The sequence below is a fragment of the Pelophylax lessonae genome (assembly GCF_965119305.1).
Source record: "Pelophylax lessonae genome assembly, chromosome: 5".
Taxonomy (NCBI): domain Eukaryota; kingdom Metazoa; phylum Chordata; class Amphibia; order Anura; family Ranidae; genus Pelophylax; species Pelophylax lessonae.
The window spans coordinates 234,976,955-234,996,794 of NC_138772.1; the positions used below are offsets into that span (position 1 = coordinate 234,976,955).

General features: G+C 41.4%; 1 protein-coding gene across 1 annotated transcript in view; it reads left to right on the forward strand.

The window, feature by feature from the left end:
* PDIA4 (protein disulfide isomerase family A member 4) overlaps positions 1 to 18,260 on the forward strand; it is an 82,873-nt gene extending 64,613 nt beyond the window's left edge. Inside the window, exons 8-10 of the mRNA XM_082259496.1 lie at positions 5,244 to 5,400; positions 11,870 to 12,103; positions 17,780 to 18,260. Coding sequence (XP_082115622.1) covers positions 5,244 to 5,400; positions 11,870 to 12,103; positions 17,780 to 18,189 — 801 coding nt within the window. The 3' untranslated portion in view covers positions 18,190 to 18,260. The remainder of the gene's footprint in view (positions 1 to 5,243; positions 5,401 to 11,869; positions 12,104 to 17,779) is intronic.
* Positions 18,261 to 19,840: the final 1,580 nt, after the last annotated feature.

Genomic DNA, 19,840 nt, shown 5'->3' on the forward strand with positions numbered 1-19,840 from the left:
AGACTTGGAGTGCCCACTTGTCCTCTGTGATGACCTTGAAGTGAATAACTTAACACCAAGTTCACTATATAGACCACTTTTGCATTTATACATGTTGATCATACCCCCCCCCCCCCTTAATCTCCTCTCCTCAAGAGCAAATTAATTCCTCCTGTAATCCTCATAGCTGAGCTCCTCCATGCCTCGTTTGGTTGCCCTTCTCTGCACTTTCTCCAGTTCCCTAATAATATAATTTTTTTTAAACTGGTGCTAGAAACTGAACTGCATATTCCAGATGAGGAACTGAAAATGATTTGTACAGGGGAAAATTTTTATATCTTGCTCTCTGGAGTTCAAACTCCTTTTTAGAAAAACAAACCGTAAGAGCAAACAACATTGTCATGTAATGACCGATAAATCGTTCAATGGACATAAATTAATCTGTTTTTTGTTGTTGGTTTTTTTTTTCACATATACGTACCTAGTGCAAATCGTTTGGATGAGCAACCCATTAACCTTTCAATTTATCATTTGTTTGGCAGAGACTTTTGCCTCTGAGAGCAACAAAGCACTTTTTATCCTACCTGTAAAAAGGGGTCAAATATCTCCTGAGTGCACATCCATTTTTAAACACAAGCAGTGAACGATTTTGGAAAATTGCATTGGAAGATTTTGTGGTGTTGGGATTTTATCACGCTGGACTATTGCATTTAATTTATGAAATTTTGCACTTTGGTTATAGTTTGTATTTTAGCTGCACACTTTTTTTATTGTATTTATATCACAAGTGGATTTCTTCCTCCCTAAAGGGGCAGCTACGTTTTGTTAAATGCACATTTTATAATGGGTGCCATACATTGGTCTAATATTTATTTCAGGACTATTTTGAGTCAAAAGAACCTGAGGGCGTACTCTGGATTCATTGTACAGTGTCTTTTTCTTGTTTGCTTTATCTAACATACCAAAAATCCCATTAAGATTTTACTAAATCCAGCATATAACTGATAATGTTCTGGGTACGTGAAGATCAGCCAACAAATTCTTCCTCAGTAAAACCTCAAAGGCCACCACTTAGACTTTGATACAGACTGCAAGGCCATTGTCAACACTTTCTTGTAACTTTCTTAACACCTGCAAATTCACTGCTTCTTATAATGAATCATACTATCCACAAAGGGAAAACCTTTCAGAACTTCCTTTTTTTTTTTTTTTTTTTTTTTTTTTAAATGGTCTAAGTTGGGGGGGGGGGGGGGTGGCCTGACCTGCATGGAGTGAGGACATCTCGGCTAAGAGCTACGACTTCCCTAGGCATGATCGCATAGTAGTAGTGAGCTCTCCCCAACACACCCAACGATGCCTCCTAAGCACCGCACAGCCTCGTTAACCAACCGGCGGCAGCCAGCAACATCATGAAGATGTCCTAAACTCCCTATTAGACCAGCTTTATGACTGAGAATAGGGATCGGCATCAGAATCTATCTGCATACGCTGTCTCCCAGAGGCTACGCATGCTGCTGATCTGCTCCCTACAGTGCAAGGTCTCTTTCCTCCAAACCCTTGGAGATGCAGCTTCTGATTTAATCAAAGTGCATAGGGTGCACCGTGCCCTGCTCCCTCTACCCCAAGATACTGAGAGACCCCAAGATGTCATTTGTAAGCTACATAAATATTCCTTAAAACAAGCGATTATGAAAGCCTCTTGTTGCAAAACAATTATTGACTTTGATGGTGCTCCGCTATCTGTTTCCTGATTTGTCAAGACGCACTCTTTTGCAGCGCAGGGCTGTCTGTCCTTTGCTGGAGGCCTTGCGTTCTGTGGATGTGGCCTATCGCTGGGGCTTCCCTTTTCGACTGACGGATTCTCTGAATGGGAAGACGGCAGTTCTTTGCACCAAAGATGACCTGCAGCACTTTTTGGAAACGTTGGCTCTCCCATCGATTGATTTTCCTGACTGGAGATTGAATAGCTCAATACCTCTACCACCACGAACCAAAAGATGGCATCAGGCATACTCGAGATCCCGTAGAAGGAACCGTCCACGTCGTCAAATTGGAGTGTGGCGGCTGCCCCATCTCTACCCTGACTCTCTGCTGGGTTTCTAGTTCTGTGAATTGCTCCTTTTGACAAAGATGGAAATATCACCTGCGTGAAGATTGCCCCCCTTCAGTTGGAAGGGGCTCCATAAAGCTCATTTTGCTTATTTTTTCCTCCCTACTACAGGTTCTTTTTGTAGGACCCTCAAACTTTTTACAAACTTTTCTCTTCAGTTATTTGCTTCCACTAGATTACAAAATTTAAAAGTATTTTTGCATGATATGCCCAGGATGTTCTATAGGCCTCATTATTCCCGCAATAGGTGGCCCCCCTAACTGGGGGTTTAGTATTCTGCATATTTGCAGTAGGATTGTTAACCCTTAGGGAATTTTTTTTTTTTCTCTCTCTCCCTGGTCGACCCTTCCTTTTAGAAGATTTGTGCAATGTTAGTTTTTCTTTTTTTTTTTTTTTTTTCTTTTCTATGTAGGTTTTGTTTTTACACCACCTCCCGAGGCTGTGCTGGACTGCATGTTCTTACTGGTGTGGGCTCTTTGGCTGATTTTCATCTTATGGTTTATGGGGTTATTATAGATTATGTAATGTGTTTTTATGATCTCATTATGCTCTTATGGCTGGTGATTTAAAGATTTTGTCCTTTAATGTACAGGGGCTTTGTTCCCCCAACTAAAAGGGGTCGCCTCTAGCAGGAACTGCGTCCTCTGTCACACAATGTTGTTTTCCTGCAGGAGCTGCATTGCACGGCCATTTCTACGCGTCGTATGCCTCTTTCTACATTTTAATCAATGGTTCTATGGTATCTCCCCTATCCCTTAGGCTAGAGGTGTCTCAATAGCTATACGAAAGACTTGCCCTATTTCCCTGCGGTCCATGCTAGCTGATCATGAGGGCCGCTTCCTTTTCATTAAAGGGCTGATTTCATGGTCGCCTGTATACTTTTGCCAATATTTATGCCCCCTAACTCGCGCACATTCAATTTTAATTTTAATAACCCTTGGGAAGCTGGCAGACTTCTGGGAAGGAATGCTGGTATTGGGGGGGGGGGGGGCGGGGGAACTTTAACCACTTTACCACCGGAGGATTTTGCTGTCTTACGTCCAGGCCACTTTTTGCGATTCGTCGCTGTGCGACTTTAACTGACAATTGCGCGGTCGTGCGACGCCGTACCCAAACAAAATTTACGTCCTTTTTTTCCCACAAACAGAGCTTTCTTTTGGTGGTATTTGATCACCTGTGCGATTTTTACTTTTTGCGCTATAAACAAAAAAAGAGCGTTTATTTTGAAAAAATAACAATATTTTTAACATTTATTTTTATATGAAATTCCCCCCCCCCCAAAAAATGTAAAAATCAAATTTTTTTTTTAATTTTTTTGGCCAATTTGTTTTCTGCTACATACGTTTGGTAAGAAAAATCACGATAAGCGTATTTTGATTGGTTTGCGCAAAAGTTATTGCGTTTACTAACTAAGGGAAAGATTTCTGTCATTTTTTGGTGGTTTTTTTTTTTTTTTTTTTTGCGGGACTGCGACATTGCGGCGGACAGATCGGACCCTTGACTGACATTTTTTACACTTTTGGCGGTACCAGTGACATTACTGCAGTAATCAGTGCTATATATATGCACTGTTACTGTAAAAATGACACTGGCAGTGAAGGAGTTAATTTTATTGGAGAGGGAGGGGTTAATGTATGCCTGGTGCTTACTGATGTGTGGGGGGGAGGTGACTGAGTGACAGAAGGACAGATCGGATGTTCAGCTATGCTGAACACTCCGATCTGTCAGTCCCTGTCACTTAGGAGATCCGCCCGCTCTGTTTACACAGTCGGGCGGATCTCCTCACTCGATTCCCCAACGATCGGGGAAGAGCGGCGGCGATCGCCGCTGCTCCTCCCCTGGCCCGACTCCCGCTGTGAATGAAAGGTCTACGTCGCTGGATGGGAACGAGCCACTGTGCCGCAGTAGCAGCACAGTGGCTGGGGGTAAAGTGGTTAATATCACTCTCGGCTTGGACACCTCGTCTGGTAGAATCTTTCTCTTTCCGAGCCCTCAAGCATGTTAAAAGGTTGCTACGTTCTCTCCATCTGATGGATAGTTAGCGTTTGATGCAAGCCGGGGACAGAGATTGGTTCTTAATCTAAATCTTTTGATGCCTATTCTCGTTTGGACCTTCTTTTCGTGGATCAGTTTTTTTTTTATTTGAAGAAGTCCAGTCTTACACTATAGAATCTATAACGATCTCTGATCATTCTCCTGTAACATTGGTCCTTCTCAGAGCGTCCGCTTGCCGGATTGAGAGAACGTGGCGACTTGATAAGACCTTTCTGGACGTCCAACTAGTCATTAAAGTGGTTTCTTGATCTCTGAAATCCTATTTTGAGCTCCATTCCCCCAGCGAGTTGTACACCCAGGCAGTCTGGTAAGGCCATAAAGCTGTCATCAGCGGGGAACTTATTACCCATGGTTCTCGTATTTAAAAAAAAAAAAGGAAATTGAGGTATTGGACAAGATTTACCCTCTAGGGGTAAAGCCCAAACCTTTTCCTGTTTCCTCTTCCCTCTTTTTTTGTTTTTCTTCCTTGTTCTCTTTACATTGTTCTTCCTTGTTCTCTTTACATCTGTTTTCCTTTCCAGTGTTTTTTCTTTTTTTTTTTTTTTTCTATGGTTTTTCGTCCTTGACCGGCTCTCAATACTTTTAACACCAAGTATATGTAGACCAAGCAACAGAATCGTGATTGTATCTTAAATATTTCAGGGCTCCCTAGATATGTTGCCACTCTGGTACAATCGACCTCACTCGGGTCTATTCTCCTGTGTTGACAATGGCATGGAGATGGGTGGGAGACCTCGGACTTCCTTATTTATGTTCTACACTAGACCTGTAATTTTTCTTGCTTTCTTTTTTGGCAATAGATTGATTTTTGTTAGCTCAATTCCTGCTCAATTCCTGTTATGTGAGCCTGTTGATTTTTACTTGGTATGTTTTCAACCTCCTTTTTGTTTTTTTTTTGTTTTTTTTGTTAAAGTCTAGGTTACCCTCATTTGATATATCAAATATATTTTTTTTTAACTTAAACCATTGCAACAGTTAAGTCAGGTCTATGCATGTGCATGCACGGTCTTGCTGTGCTGTTGCCTTTTGGTAAAATTATTTTTTTTGACATGTAGAATAGAAAAATGTAGTTTTATCTTTCTTTGAAATTTTGTTTTAGGATACTATAACAGAAGAAAAGATTAAAGACCATATTCGGAAACATGCTCTGCCTTTGGTTGGCCACAGAACACATGCTAATGAAGCTAAGAGATACACAAAGCGCCCGCTTTTTGTTGTTTATTACACAGTAGATTTCAGCTTTGACCATCGCACTGGTAAGTTCAGTAAAATCCTAAATATCTCAAAATCTTGGGTTTAAGCCTACGTCCTTCTTCTATTGTTTATATATTTTTTAGTGTGTGTGTGTGTGTGTGTGTGTGTGTGTGTGTGTGTGTTGTGTTTTTTTTTTTTTTTCTTCTCCACTGAGAATCAGCCTGTAATACCCCCTTCATTACCAGTACATTTTTCAGTGTTTGGTACTGTGATAGTTTGACGATTATTCATGCAACACAGTGTCCCCACATTTTATATAATTTTTTGGAGCTAGAGCTTTCTATTGGTATTTAGTAATCGCTTTTTATTTTTTTAATCTAAAAGAAGAAAAAAAGACCAAAAACTGATATTTTCCCTTTCTGTTAAAATTAAAAGTGACCGAATAGTAATAAAAAAAACCCCCAAAATGATGGCCCCCTTACTTTAAAAAAAAAAAAAAAAAGACACTCCAAGGTGATCTCAATTTGCCATAATTTTTTGAAAATGAAACCTGCTGGTGCTGAGGAAATGAGGAGCTTGAAATGATGTGCCAATTACAATGTACAAGTCATGCACAGAGGAAGTAGACATGACCTAGCCACCTGGATCCTAGGACAATGAACTTTGTTATGCAAATTTTTAGCCTTCAAGTCAATGCTTGGGGAGCTCCTTGAATACTAGGCCCAGGCTTACAAGGGGACTCTCCTTCTTATCTGAGATTAAGTCCCACTCTATTAGTGCGGAGTTGCGCTGTGTCATTCAACTGTTAAATGCCAGAAGATCACTAGTAGGTAGTCTTAACGTTTAATAATTGAAGGGCATTGAGTGGCGCTTGTTAAAGCAGTACTAAAACCAAAAACAAATATGTAATATATTGCAGTTTACCAATCCTTAAATGTGGTGGCTATTCTAACACACTTCCTGTCTTAGGGTGTATATGATTGGAAGAGCACCTTTTTTTGATAGCATTGTCAGAGCATAGTGTTAGCTTTAAATTTGATAGTCAAGCCTATCCAAAGCTGCTAGGGCATCTAACAGGTTTTAAGCAGTTTTATCAGTGATTTTTGTTTGGGGGGGGGGGGGCAGTTGCATAAATTAATAAAAGCTAACCATTGTAAGTACCCCTGTCCATGTTTTATCTCAACCCTCTAAGTTTTTGCTGGACTGCTTGGTCTATTAAAGCAAGATTAACCATCCAAGAAAGTGTGTGTGTGTGTGTGTGTGTGTGTGTGTGTGTGGTGACTTGCAAAAGTATTCACCCCCTTGACTTTTTTACCTATTTTGTTACATTTACAGCCTTAAGTTCAATGTTTTGTTTAATCTAAATTTTATGTGATGGATCAGGTGAAGTGAAATTAGAAAAATATATAGGTACATAAAACTATTTTTTAGAAATAGAAAACAGAAAATTGGCATGTGCGTATGTGTTCACCACCCCCTTTGTTGTGAAGCCCATAAAAAGCTCTGATGCAACCAATTACCTTCAGAAGTCACACAATTAGTGAAATGATGTCCACCTGTGTGCAATTTAAGTGTCACATGATTGGACATTGCATATACACACCTTTTTATGAAAGGCCACAGAGGCTGCAACACCTAAGCAAGAGGCACCACTAACCAAACACTGCCACGAAGACCAAGGAACTCTCCAAACAAGTAAGGGACAATGTTGTTGAGAAGTACAAGTCAGGGTTAGGTTCTAAAAAAAAAAAAAAATATCCAAATCTTTGATGATCCCCAGGAGCACCATCAAATCTATCATAACCAAATGAAATTAACATGGCACAACAGCAAACCTGCTAAGAGATGGCCGCCCACCAAAACACATGGACCGGGCAAGGAGGGTATAAATCAGAGAGGCAGCAGAGACCGATGGTAACTTTGGAGGAGCTGCAGAGACTGGAGTATCTATACATAGGAGGAAAAAAAGCCATACGATCCATAGAGTTGGGCTTTATGGCAGAGTGACCAGAAGAAAGCCATTACTTTCAGCAAAAAACAAAATGGCATGTTTTTGCGAAAAAGCATGTGGGAGACTCCCACATGCCTCTTATCAAAGAAAACGCTATGTCTGTCACAAACCCAACACATCACCCAAATAACACCATCCCCCACAGTGAAACATGATGGTGGCAGCATCATGCTGTGGGGATGTTTTTCAGCAGCCGGGACTGGGAAACTGGTCAGAGTTAGGAGTAAGATGGATGGTGCTAAATACAGGGATATTCTTGGGCAAAACCTGTACCACTCTGTGCGTGATTTGAGGCTAGGACTGAGGTTCACCTTCCAGCAGGACAATGACCCCAAAAGTAAAGCAACACTTTTGGGAAGGGGAAACATGTAAAGGTGTTTAAGGGGAAACATGAAAAATTAAGGTCTGCAGGTATCGACCGCAGGGTTTGCTCTTGGATACGGAACTAAAAGGGCGTGTCCAAAGGGTGGTAATAAACAGCGCATTCTCAGACTGGTCTGAGGTGGTAAGCGGGGTCCCCCAAGGCTCAGTCCTGGGACCAACCTTGTTCAATTTATTCATAAACCGCATTGAGGATGGGATCAGTAGTTCGATATCGGTTTTTGCATATGACACAAAATTGGGCAGGGCAATAACTGCACAGCATGAAGCAGATATCCTACAGCATGACCTGGACAAAATGACCTGGACAAAATAACAGAGTGGGCAACGACATGGCAAATGAGGTTTAGTGTGGAAAAGTGTAAGGTTTTGCACTTGGGGACTAAAAACATAAAAGCACAATACACGTTGGGGGGGAACCCTTGGGGGAATCAAAAATTGAGAAAGATCTGGGAGTCTTGGTAGATGATAGACTAGGCAATAGCATGCAATGTCAAGCGGCAGCTGCCAAAGCCAGCAGAATATTAGCATGCATAAAGAATGGGATGTATTCCAGAGATAAGACTATAATCCTTCCACTTTATAAAACTCCGACCACATCTGGAGTATTCTGTCCAGTTCTGGTCGCCAGTCCTCAGGAGGGATGTGTTGGAGCTGGAGAGTCCAGAGAAGGGCAACTAAACTAATTAGGGGATTGGAGGACCTTAATTATGAAGAGCGTCTGCAATCGCTTGATTTATTCTCCCTGGAGAAGAGACGCCTGAGAGGGGACATGATGGCAATTTATAAATATCTTAATGGTGATCTCGGCATAGAAAAACAGCTATTCAGTCGAAGGGATTGCATGAGGACTCGAGGGCATACAATGAGATTAGAGGAGGAGAAGCGTTTTAACATCAGGCAACGTGGGGGGGTTCTTTACTGTTAGGGCTAAAAGATTGTGGAATTCTCTACCACTGTTAGGGCTACAAGATTGTGGAATTCTCTGCCACAAGAGGTGGTTTCTGTGGGAAGTATGGTAGCTTTCAAAAGACTCTTGGACGTACATGTCAAGGATCAGAACATTCAGGGGTATGTGAGATGATTACAGCCACACACACCTACACAGGTTGAACTGGATGGACTATATTGTCTTTATTCAACCTCCACAGAATATGTAACTATGTAAATGTGTTGGAATGGCCTAGTCAAAGCCCAGACCTCAATCCAATAGAAAATCTGTATTAGGACTTAAAGATTGCTGTTCGCAAGTGCAAACCATCCAACTTGAAGGCGCTGGAGCAGTTTTGCAAGAAGGAATGGGCAAAAATCCCAGTGGTAAGATGTGGCAAGCTCGTAGAGACTTATCCAAAGCGACTTGGAGCTGTGATTTGCCGCAAAAGGTGGCTCTACAAAGTATTGACTTTAGGGGGTTGAATAGTTTTGCAAGGCTGTGTGTGTATGTATATGTGTATATATTGTGTATGTGTGTATATATATATATATATATATATATATATATATATAATCTCATTTATAACTGTTCTTTCTCCTATGGGACAAAAAAATCTGTAGTACTTTTATACCACAATTCGAGCATTTTTTGGCTGATCCAACAACTGCTAGGAAGCAGATGGCTGCTTCATAACTGTAAAATTAATAAAGTAAAAGTGTGCACTAAATGGTTATATAGCAGTTGTCACAAAAAAGTGAATATACAACCTTCAAATCCTACAATAACGAAAGGCAATGCAGCACTTTCTAGTGAGAAACAAATGTCCATTAATATGCAATCAATGAAATAAACAAAGTTCCACTGACTGTGTGAAGTGACCAAAGATCTGTTGCAATAATTGCAGTATGCTAAATCACTCACCAGAACACTTCTGTGAGGCCGTAAATATGTTTATGCTGAGTGGGAAGGGTCCAATCGTACAGGATTTGGGTTGTATGCCACTAACTTTGTTTTGTTCACATTTGTACACAAGCAAAAGATTTTTGCTTGGGCCATCTTCCCAGTGTAAATGGGGGCGTGCTTACGCGCTACCTCGGAGACTCAGTGAGTGGTTTAATTATTCAGAATTCCAAAAAGTAAAACATTTTTAACATTTTAAATCAAAATGCTGCTGTAAACATCCAACCGTGTTCCCACAACTATAACTGTACAAATGAAGCAAAAATTTATGTTGCGCTGCTATTAAAATGGGACAGTATCAATGATTTTATATGGTTTTGTAAAAAAAAGTGCTTGCTTCCAAAATGTGCTTGGGGTATCTTTACATGTGACATTCACGCAATGAGTTTAGTATATGCCATCAATTCGTGTTTGTATTCACTATAATAACGAACTGTATAAGCTTAAACCAATGAATCATAATAGTGCGATTTATAAATATACAATAAAACGTAAATAAGTCTCTTGTTAGTTAGTTCCCATCGCTATTATGCAATGGTGTCTGTGCCTTGTGTGGTTCACAGAACTCTCACCTTCTTCATGCTTGTGTTTTTAAAGCATAGATCGCGAATCCTCCATGGGTGTTTGTCCTATGTTCAATGGGGGTCATGACTGTATCTTTCGGTTACTCTCCTAGTGTGGGGGTTCCTTCAAGAAGCTCCTACTTGTCCATCTCTGTATGTGCCTCGCCTAAATGGTTTGATGTTTCTCCTTCTGGACATGGAGCACATTTATACCATGGTTGATGGCCTTCTTTTACAGCTTTTCTGAACCCTGGAAGACATTCCTCGGACCATCGACCTCTTAGGACAGTGGTTCTCAACTCCAGTCATCAGGACCCACTAACAGGCCAGATTTAAGTATTACCTTGGAGATGCAAACTAGAGTACTGCAATCACTGAGCAGCAAATGATCACCTGTGATGTATTTCAGTTATCTTGCAAACCTGGCCTGTTAGTGGGTACTGAGGACAGGAGTTGTGAACCACTGTCTTAGGACCTTGAGTGGACTTGCCAGCAGTATCTGCATCAGCAGTCTGCTTCCTGTACAGATTCAACCAGGAATGCCTTATTTTGAGTCAAGGTTCTCATTTTTAACTGATGGTACATGGTGAGGGTCAAAGAGGTCAAGGTTCCAAAGAATGTCTTTCAGCTTGGTATAGTTTGTTATAGTGAATACAAACACTAATTGATGGCATATACTAAACTCCTTGCATAAATGTTGCATGTAAAGATACACTAAGCACTTTTATTCATACAACCATATAAATCAACGTCCCATTTTTAAATAGCAGCGCGGCATCATTTTTGCTTGAGCCCCCAGTGCAGCCAAATAACCCCGCCCGCTCCATGAGGCTCCATTTTTTTTTTTTTTTTTTTTTTTGTTCGTGTCCTTAGGTGATTGTGCCTGTCTCCTATTAGGGAAGAATCCTTTTTTTTCAGGGTGGACAAAAATCGATTATTTTAAACCACTTCAGCCCTAGAAGGTTTTACCACCTTAACTGATCAGTCCATTTTTTTGTGATACTGCACTGCATTATTTTAACTGACAATTGCGTGGTTGTGCAGCGCTGTACACAAAATTGACGTCCTTTTCCCACAAATAGAGGGGGGGGGTGTGGCTGGCTTTTTTTTTTTTTTTTTTAAACCTCTGCTGATCGATGCTATAGCCACAAGGTGCTTCTGCTGTCGACTGTGTTGGGATTTGTTGAACCTTCTTCTTATTTTTTTCCTAAAGGGCCTGTTGCTGGTTTTTTGGCTGTATTGTTTCCCAACTCTCCATTTATTGCTTGGTAAAGAAAACTGGAGCCTCATGCAATGGGTGTAGCTATATAAATACACCTGGGGGGGGGCTATACAAATACACCTGGGGGGTCCAGTAAGGCTTTTGTCAGTGCTTAGGCACCGAAGGGTAGCATCATATATAACCTATGGTCTAAAAAAAATCAATTCCTGTGTCCTGTACTCAGAAATTGCCTGTTAAATTTAACCTATGGTCTAAAAAAATCAATTCCTGTGTCCTGTACTCAGAAATTGCCTGTTAAATTTACATATTTTGATTTGTTGGGTGTTCTACTGCTTTAGTCAAAATTGTAAAATAAGTCTGGTTTACAGCCTTGGCTTTGGTTGGGCGAATTGGAAAGAATTCCAAAAGAAACAAGTTGGCAAAAGATTAGTTTTGCTTTAATACTGTATCTTAATTTCAGCTACCCAGTACTGGAGAAATAAAGTCTTGGATGTTGCAAAAGATTTTCCAGAGTATACCTTTGCTATTGCTAATGAAGATGATTATGCTTCTGAATTAAAAGACCTTGGATTAAGTGAAAGTGGTGAAGAAGTGAATGTAGCCATTGTAGACACAAATGGTAAAAAATATGCAAAAGACCCTGATGAATTTGATTCAGATTCCCTTAGGGATTTTGTGATGGATTTTAAGAAAGGTAAGCTTTTGAAATGCATTTTTATTTTTGTTTTTTATGCATTGTATATAGAGGTAACCTATTTGACCGGTTAAGGCAAGAAGCATTGTATGTAAATAGACTTCTAATAACGCATTTAAATAGACTTCTAATAACGCAACACTGATAACTGCAACATATTGATTGGTGCATTTAGACCATTTGATTCTCTGACAAATGTAGTTCCAGCACTGGAATACAACTATAATAATTTCCCTGCACATATTGTTTAGGACATGTGTATTTTTATTATATAATATATTGCATTTGTCTATGTATTCCTAAAAGCGCACATTCTAGAAAGCGTGGTGTCAAGCGTGTGTGGTGGCAACCAGGTGAGGAGTACAGACAAGTTTGTCTTGCCTACAGTTAAGCATGGTGGCGGGAGTTTCATGGTCTGGGGCTTCATGAGTGCTGCTGGCACTGGGGAGCTAGAGTTCATTGAAGGAACCACAAATTCCAATATATACTGTGACTTACTGAAGCGGAGCATGATCCCCCCCTCCCTTCGGAGACTGGGCCACAGGGCAGTATTCCAACATGACGACCACAAATGCACCTCCAAGATGACCACTGCCTTTGTTCAAGAAGCTGAGGGTAAAGGTGATGGACTGACCATGCATGTCTCCAGACCTAAACCTTATTGACCATCTGTGGGGCATCCTCAAACGGAAGGTGGAGGAGCGCAAGGTATCTAACATCCACCAGCTCCGTGAGGTCATGGAGTGGAAGAGGACTCCAGTAGCAACCTGTGAAGCCCTGTTGAACTCCATGCCCAAGAGGGTTAAGGCAGTGCAAGAAAATAATAGCCACACAAAATATTGACACTTTGGTCCCAGTTTGGACATTTCCACTTAGGGGTGTACTCACTTTTGTTGCCAGTGGTTTAGACATTAATAGCGGTGTGTATTTTTGAGTGGACAGCAAATTTACATGGTTAAACAAGCTGTACTCTCACTACTTTACATTGTAGCAAAGTATAATTTCTTCAGTGTTGTCACATGAAAAGATCTAATCAAATATTTACAAAAAATTGAGGGGTATACTCACTTTTGTGAGATACTGTAAACTTTGAGGTTGTGGTAGATAGATACTCAACATGTTAAGGTGACAAACCTTGAGACCCTAAAATTTCCATAGGTGACGTTTTAAAAATTTTGCTGCCAGAGCCTTGATTTTTGCACGTTAAAAAATTGTTTTATACCTTAAAAGAGAAGTATGGGTTTCTTTGTGTCACCCTTTTTTTTTACTTCCCTATGTGGATTCAGCATCGGTCCTCCGGCATCTCTGCACTGAGAACTGAGCGATCAAACACTGCCGACCGCTCGGTTCTGATAGCTCCCGAGCAGAGAGCTGCTGACTGCCAGTCAGCAGCTCTCCGCTCTGCCCCCTCCTCGCTCATTGCGCTGAGCTGTGGAGGGGCGGGAAGCGGCACTGGACTGACATCTGTGAGGTCAGCAGAGAGCAGACTTCAGACCGCTCTCTGCTGAAAACGAGTCACAGGAGTGCAAACTAACTGCACTCCTGTGATCCATAGTTGTACAGCCAAACCAAGGTTTGGCTGTACATCTCCTCCTCCTTTTTTTTTTATTTTTTTATTTATTTTTTTTAAAGGTTGGGTTAAACCCCCCCAACTATATATATTTTCTGAAAGCAGACACTCTAGAGAAGAAATCAGTGGTAATTCAGATTTTTTTTTTTATGTCACCGAGTATTGGCGCAGTAATTTATGAAACGCAAAGTAGTAGCAAATACATAGTTGATTTTAGGCCACTTTAACACAATGGATTACCCATTATTTTTGGTAAAATCGGAAAGATGAGGTTGCGCCAATAAAATATACCCAGCATATCAAACCTTAAAAAAAAAAAAAAAAATGTATGAGCCTGTGAAATGGAGACCAAACTTCAGTATACTATATTTTCCATAGGCAACACTTTATAAGCCCCATACAGGTCATTCATTTAGAGTTAAAGCAGTAGTAAAGGGTGTTTTTTTTTTGTTTTTTTTTTTTTTTTTTTCCCCTGCAAGGTAATGGCGTAATGTGCTAGCATGCTTTGAATACTAGCACATTCTAAAAGACTTTCCTTTAAAATGAAGCCCTCCAACGGCATTTGCTGGCAGGGTTTCCATCTTCACTTAGCCTTCGTTCCGGGTGCCACGGTCCCGGCCCAATGCTATGAAGGGATGGCATAACATTCCTTCAGACCACAGTGCTAATGCTCCGGTGATGTCACTGGCTGCACACAGTGCTAATGCTCCGGTGATGTCACTGGCTGCAGAAGTAGTGAATATTTCCTAAACGGTGCACATTTAGATGTTGCTTGTTCTTACAGGATCTTTACCTGGTTCTCACCCAGGCCAATTCTGACATTCTTTCCTAAATGTAAAAATCAGTATTTCTTTCGTTCATTGACGGACACAGCTTCTAATCTTCATAACCGTTGGGTTAGATTGCCCCCCCTACAGGAGTAGGACACTAGGCAGAAAAAGTCTGGCTAAAACCATGAGTAGTCCCAGGGGGTATTCTCCCTTTCTCTGCTATAGGCACTCAGTTTTTTCTGCCTAGTCAGGAGCAAGGACCTAGTTCCTTGCTGGGATCTTTGGTCCTGGCAAATTATTATTTTTTTTTTTTTCTTCTGGTTTTTTTTTCCCTGTGAGATTTAGATCCAGTGGTCACCCCAGTCTGGCCAGCGAGCGCGTGCAGACCTCAGCTCCGCGCTAGGTCGGCCGTGACATAGCCCAACTGGACGGGGGCTGGCCTTTGAGTTAAACGCCTCGCAAGGTCGCATACAAACTGGTCTCGGCCCGAGTTGCAGCGTTCCTCCTGTCTGAGACAGCCCCCCCCCCCATTCCGATGGAGAGGGGTTCTGTCTGGAGCGGTGCCTGTCCAGTTCCTGGTGTGGTGAGTAGCTGTCCCCCCCCCCCCCCCCCGGAGTGTTTTGGGGTGAACGTGGGCCCCTCCTTGGGACGGTCCCCTCCTTCACATCGGGCATCCCCCCCCCCCTCACCTTTTCATCTGTCCCCCATCCTACCCCCCCTCCACATATGTTGAGGCTGTTTTGGGTGGTCTGGTCCACCTCCTGGGATGGGGGGGGGTGCGCAGCCGGCGATCGGACTATCGACTGTGTGGGGGGGGGGGCGGGTTGTACCTGATGGGGCAAGGAGGAGGGGTACTCGTAGGGGGAGAGTTCACCCCGTCCCAAAGCGCAGAGTGAGTGGTGTGCGTTCCGGGACCCGGAAGTAACTGACAGTGCGTGTCAGCTTAGATTAAGACTTCTGTTGTGAAATGATTAGGGGGACACGGATCAGGAGACAGCGGAGAGTGGGGCCCACAGTTTGATCATTTGAACAGGCACAGGATGGCATGAGGCACAACATGGCTGGGTAAATGTTTACCTTATATTGCCCAGCAATTAGTTTAAGAATCATGGATCATTTTTGATGTTTACATGTGCAGTCATGGGGAATCTGTGTTTTGGGGGGGGGGGGGGGGGGAATGGGCTTAGGTATGTATTTTATTGTATCTTTTTTTTTTTTTTTTTTTTTTGAGTCTTGCAGTAGACACTGGTCAGGGGTCATCTGTTGGGGAATTAAAATTATCCTGAAACACATGAGGGCAGCTGGTAGGTCTGTATGCTGGATGGTCCCGCCCATAGCCCACAGGAAGCAGGAGGGATTTGTCTAATTGGCGTCACTATTTATCTGGGCCTGCTTGGAAGTAAGACCAGCTCTGAAGGTAGCTTGACTCAAAAGCGTCAGCAGTCCTATCTACAGGGACATGATCCGTTGCCTGCCTATTTTAGTACCTCCATATACTAACTGTGACCGCTGCACTGGGTGGGCCCTACCAGAGGGACAGTGAAAATCCAAATAGGGCTTAGCATTTGGGACACCTTGCTGTTGTTGCCCAGTCTTCTTCATTGCTTGGGAATATCCTGGTGTCCCATTAATACTCAGCCTGTTTCTTGTACTGTATGATGGATAAAATTTAATTTTGACTTGCCTGTAAACTCTGGTGTACTGTACTATAGTCCAAGACATGAACACCCTCCCATCTATTCTTGGGTTAATCTGCATTGCTTGCTACAAAACTGAGGACTCAGATTGTAGTAGGGTTATGAAGGCGGCACCAAGGGGGACATGTCCTCTAAAGCTTTGCCAGTGCCCAAGCCTATAACCCAGGGTCCATGAATACTCAGCCTGTGTCCTGTACTGTATTTCAAGATAATGAATTTACAGTTAAGCCAACATTTACTCTTATATCTCAATTCATTCAATTCCTATATTATGTATGTAAACTATACAGCCACCAAAATTTTATCACTTTTAAAAAAAATAATCCATATACAGGAACCTGTTTTCAATTTAAGAATATATCCAGGATTTAAAAGACTGATTCAATGGTAGTTATGATCACTGCAGTAAGAGGGTGATCTTTTCAGAAATTTTCCTTTTGCTTTTTGTCTACCATTTACTTTAGGCTTCTGTTCCATCTGGGTTAGATTTTCTTCTTGCAGCCACATCCAGGGAGGTTGGCTACACTCCCATGGACCTTTTTTAAACTTCTTAACCTCTTGTTAACTAGGTAACCCCTATTATGTGACAGCAAAAAAATGGCCTTTAATGCTGCTGCAAATGTGTTCAAGGTGACAGGTTTTGTGCCAAGAGCATGCATGCTCACTGTCTGCTCCCAGCACACTGACCGAGATGTCACTGACCGTTCTTGGTTACAGCTTCTGATTGGGAGCCAGCAGGACAGGCTCACAACTATCTGACCACTGTGAGAGCCAGTCACATGATATAGAAGCCATGCCATTCCTGGGCTTTAAAGCCCACTCAAAGGGTTTCTGGCAGGCGTTGTTAAGGGGTTAATATCTGTAACTATACACACAGTATCATCAAGCTGCCTGCAGAGGGTCTTTACAATGTTGGTCTATAATTTTTAGTTGCTGAGCTCGTCAGACGACCCTCTCTCCTCTTTCTCTGCTGTTTGACATCATCGTTTCACCATACTGAACAAGAATCGGAGTACAATTTTTTTTTTTTCTCCATTTGAAAGCTTATGTCCATCCTTTAGTGAGGTTTAAATGCCTTTTAAGATTAAGTTTTAAATTATGTTCCAAGCTGGTCAAAACAAACCATTACACGAAACGTAATAGATGTGACTCCTATGTGTGCCATATACTGTAATCTGTATGCAGCGCTGTGTTCTGGTAGTGAGACGGGAACATCCCGCATCAAAATCCAGTCGGTCTCAGCACTGCTTAGCCTCTCACAGGGAGCGTTCTATTTCAATAAGTCTTCTGGTTGAGGAGGGGAGGTGGGCAGGTAATGTCATGATCTCCAACTCTACAAGTCAGAGGAAACTTTATATAGTTTGTATTCATTCATAGATTTTAGCCTAAACAAACTTCACTAAAAGCTGGAGATCTGCTTGAAATAGGCTGTCAGACCACAAGATTGAACTAATGCCTGATACAAAGTACAGAAAATAATTGGTTTTTAGATAGAAGCCTCAACGTTTATGCTATGACTATCTTTTTTTTCAGTGTAAAATCGAACATTTCAGTCGCTTACATTTTTATTGCTTTTTACTTTGTATGTATATGTGCAAGTTTTTATGTTTTTTACATATATTTTTATCTTTTTCTGTAGGCAAACTCACTCCAGTTATAAAGTCGCAGCCCATACCAAAAACCAAAGGCCCTGTCAAAATTGTGGTCGGAAAAACATTTGATGAAATTGTCATGGATACAAAATCTGATGTACTCATAGAGTTTTATGCCCCATGGTGTGGACACTGCAAAGCATTGGAACCAGTTTTTAATGACCTAGGTAAAAAATACAGATCGGCGCAAAATATTGTTATAGCCAAGATGGATGCTACTGCCAATGACATTCCCAACGACAAATACAAAGTTGAAGGTTTTCCAACTATATATTTTGCTCCAAAGAACAATAAACACAATCCAATTAAATTCCAAAGTGGAAGTAGAGACCTGGAGGGATTGTCTACATTTATTGAGGAACATGCTTCAAAATCTAAACAGAAAGAAGAACTTTGATTTTCCTCAAGCTGTGTCCTTGTACCAGTGTTGCTCACAATTCCTGGCAGTATCTTTGATATAAAACTGACTGTGATATAAAACTGACTGAGATTATCTTGTAAGCCTAGGAAATTTATTGTTTGTAAAATAAACAATTTTTTTTTTTTTATCCTTTTTTGGAAAATGGCTGCTATATTTTTGTGTATTACAAACTGCATACTATATGTATTTGGTGCTATAAATAAGATTGGCATGGGACCTGATTCTTAATCATCGCATGTAAATACGTACATTTTAAAAAATTCTGTACTTGCATCCTATTTAAGTGTAAAAATAGAAGATCCGCCAGCCCCCACCACCCAAATAAAATCAACTGTATAAAAAAAATTAGAGGGGAAGGTTTCAAAAAAAGATAAAAATACTCATGTACTCAATTCTTATGTCACGGTGCGTTACCACTGCCTCCTGGGATAGCTGGGTTTTCAAAACTGCAGTTTAGAATGGCACCAGGGGAGGCTATCATTAATTGGCTTTTTTATCTATGATATGCTGAGTTTTTTGTTTAACCACTTTCAGACCTGAGGATTTGGCTGCTCAAAGACCAGGCCCTATTTTGCGATTCGGCACTGCATAATTTTAACAGACAATTGCACGGTCGTGCGATGCTGTACCCAAACGAAATTGACGTCCCTTTTTTTTTTTTTTTCCACTATAAACAAAAAAAAGTGACAATTTTGAAAAAATACATTTTGATTTTTTTTTTTTTTTTACTTGTATAGAATTTCATATGAAAAAAAATAACATTTTAGGCCAATTTGTTTTCTGCTACTTATTTTTGGTAAAGAAAATCGCAATAAGCGTATCTTGATTGGTTTGTGCAAAAGTTATTGCGTTTACTAACTACGGGAAAGATTTATGTAATTTTTTTTTTTTTTTTTTTTTTATACTAGTAATGGCGGCGATCTGCAATTTTTTTTTTTTTTTTTTTTTTTGACACGGGCAAGGAAGGGGTTAATTGTACTGGTTATCAAGGGGTTAAATGTGTCCTTAGGGGCGTGATTCTAACTGTCAGGGGACGTGGCTTGTGAAGTAATCAGACATGTGATCCTTTTATAGCAAGATCACATAGCCGTCAGCCTCTGTGATCACTTCAGGGAGAAGACAGTGTTTACATCAGCCGTCTGTCTTTCTCCCTCAGCTGCGGGAGATCGCGAGTGGCTGGAAGCCATCGGAGCAGGCTCCCCGGCTGAGGAGCAGGAGCGTGCGCTCGCCCCCTAGAGTCTTCTGAGCGAGCGACGTAGTATAACGTCGCTTTGCCCAGAAGCCGCTGGGTGGTTGTTATGTGGTTAAGTGACGCACATTTCGCCCATGCGTATGGAAGCCATTCCTCTGCTTCTGTTTAAGGGGCATGACTGAAAATCCCCAATGGCTGAGATTACTGAGTGTAGGTCCGCCCCCCTGCCAGACAAAATAGCTCAGTTGGGAGATCACTGTACTAACTAACATTGACTATTTAGTACAGCGGCTCATCTCGAGTGCTTGTAATTGATGCACACTGCTTCATCACTAAGGAGGCTTCGTGCACATGGGTGTATTAATGAGGGACACCTACAGTGCATCCAGAAAGTATTCTTCACAGCGCTTCACTTTTTCCACATTTTAGGTTACA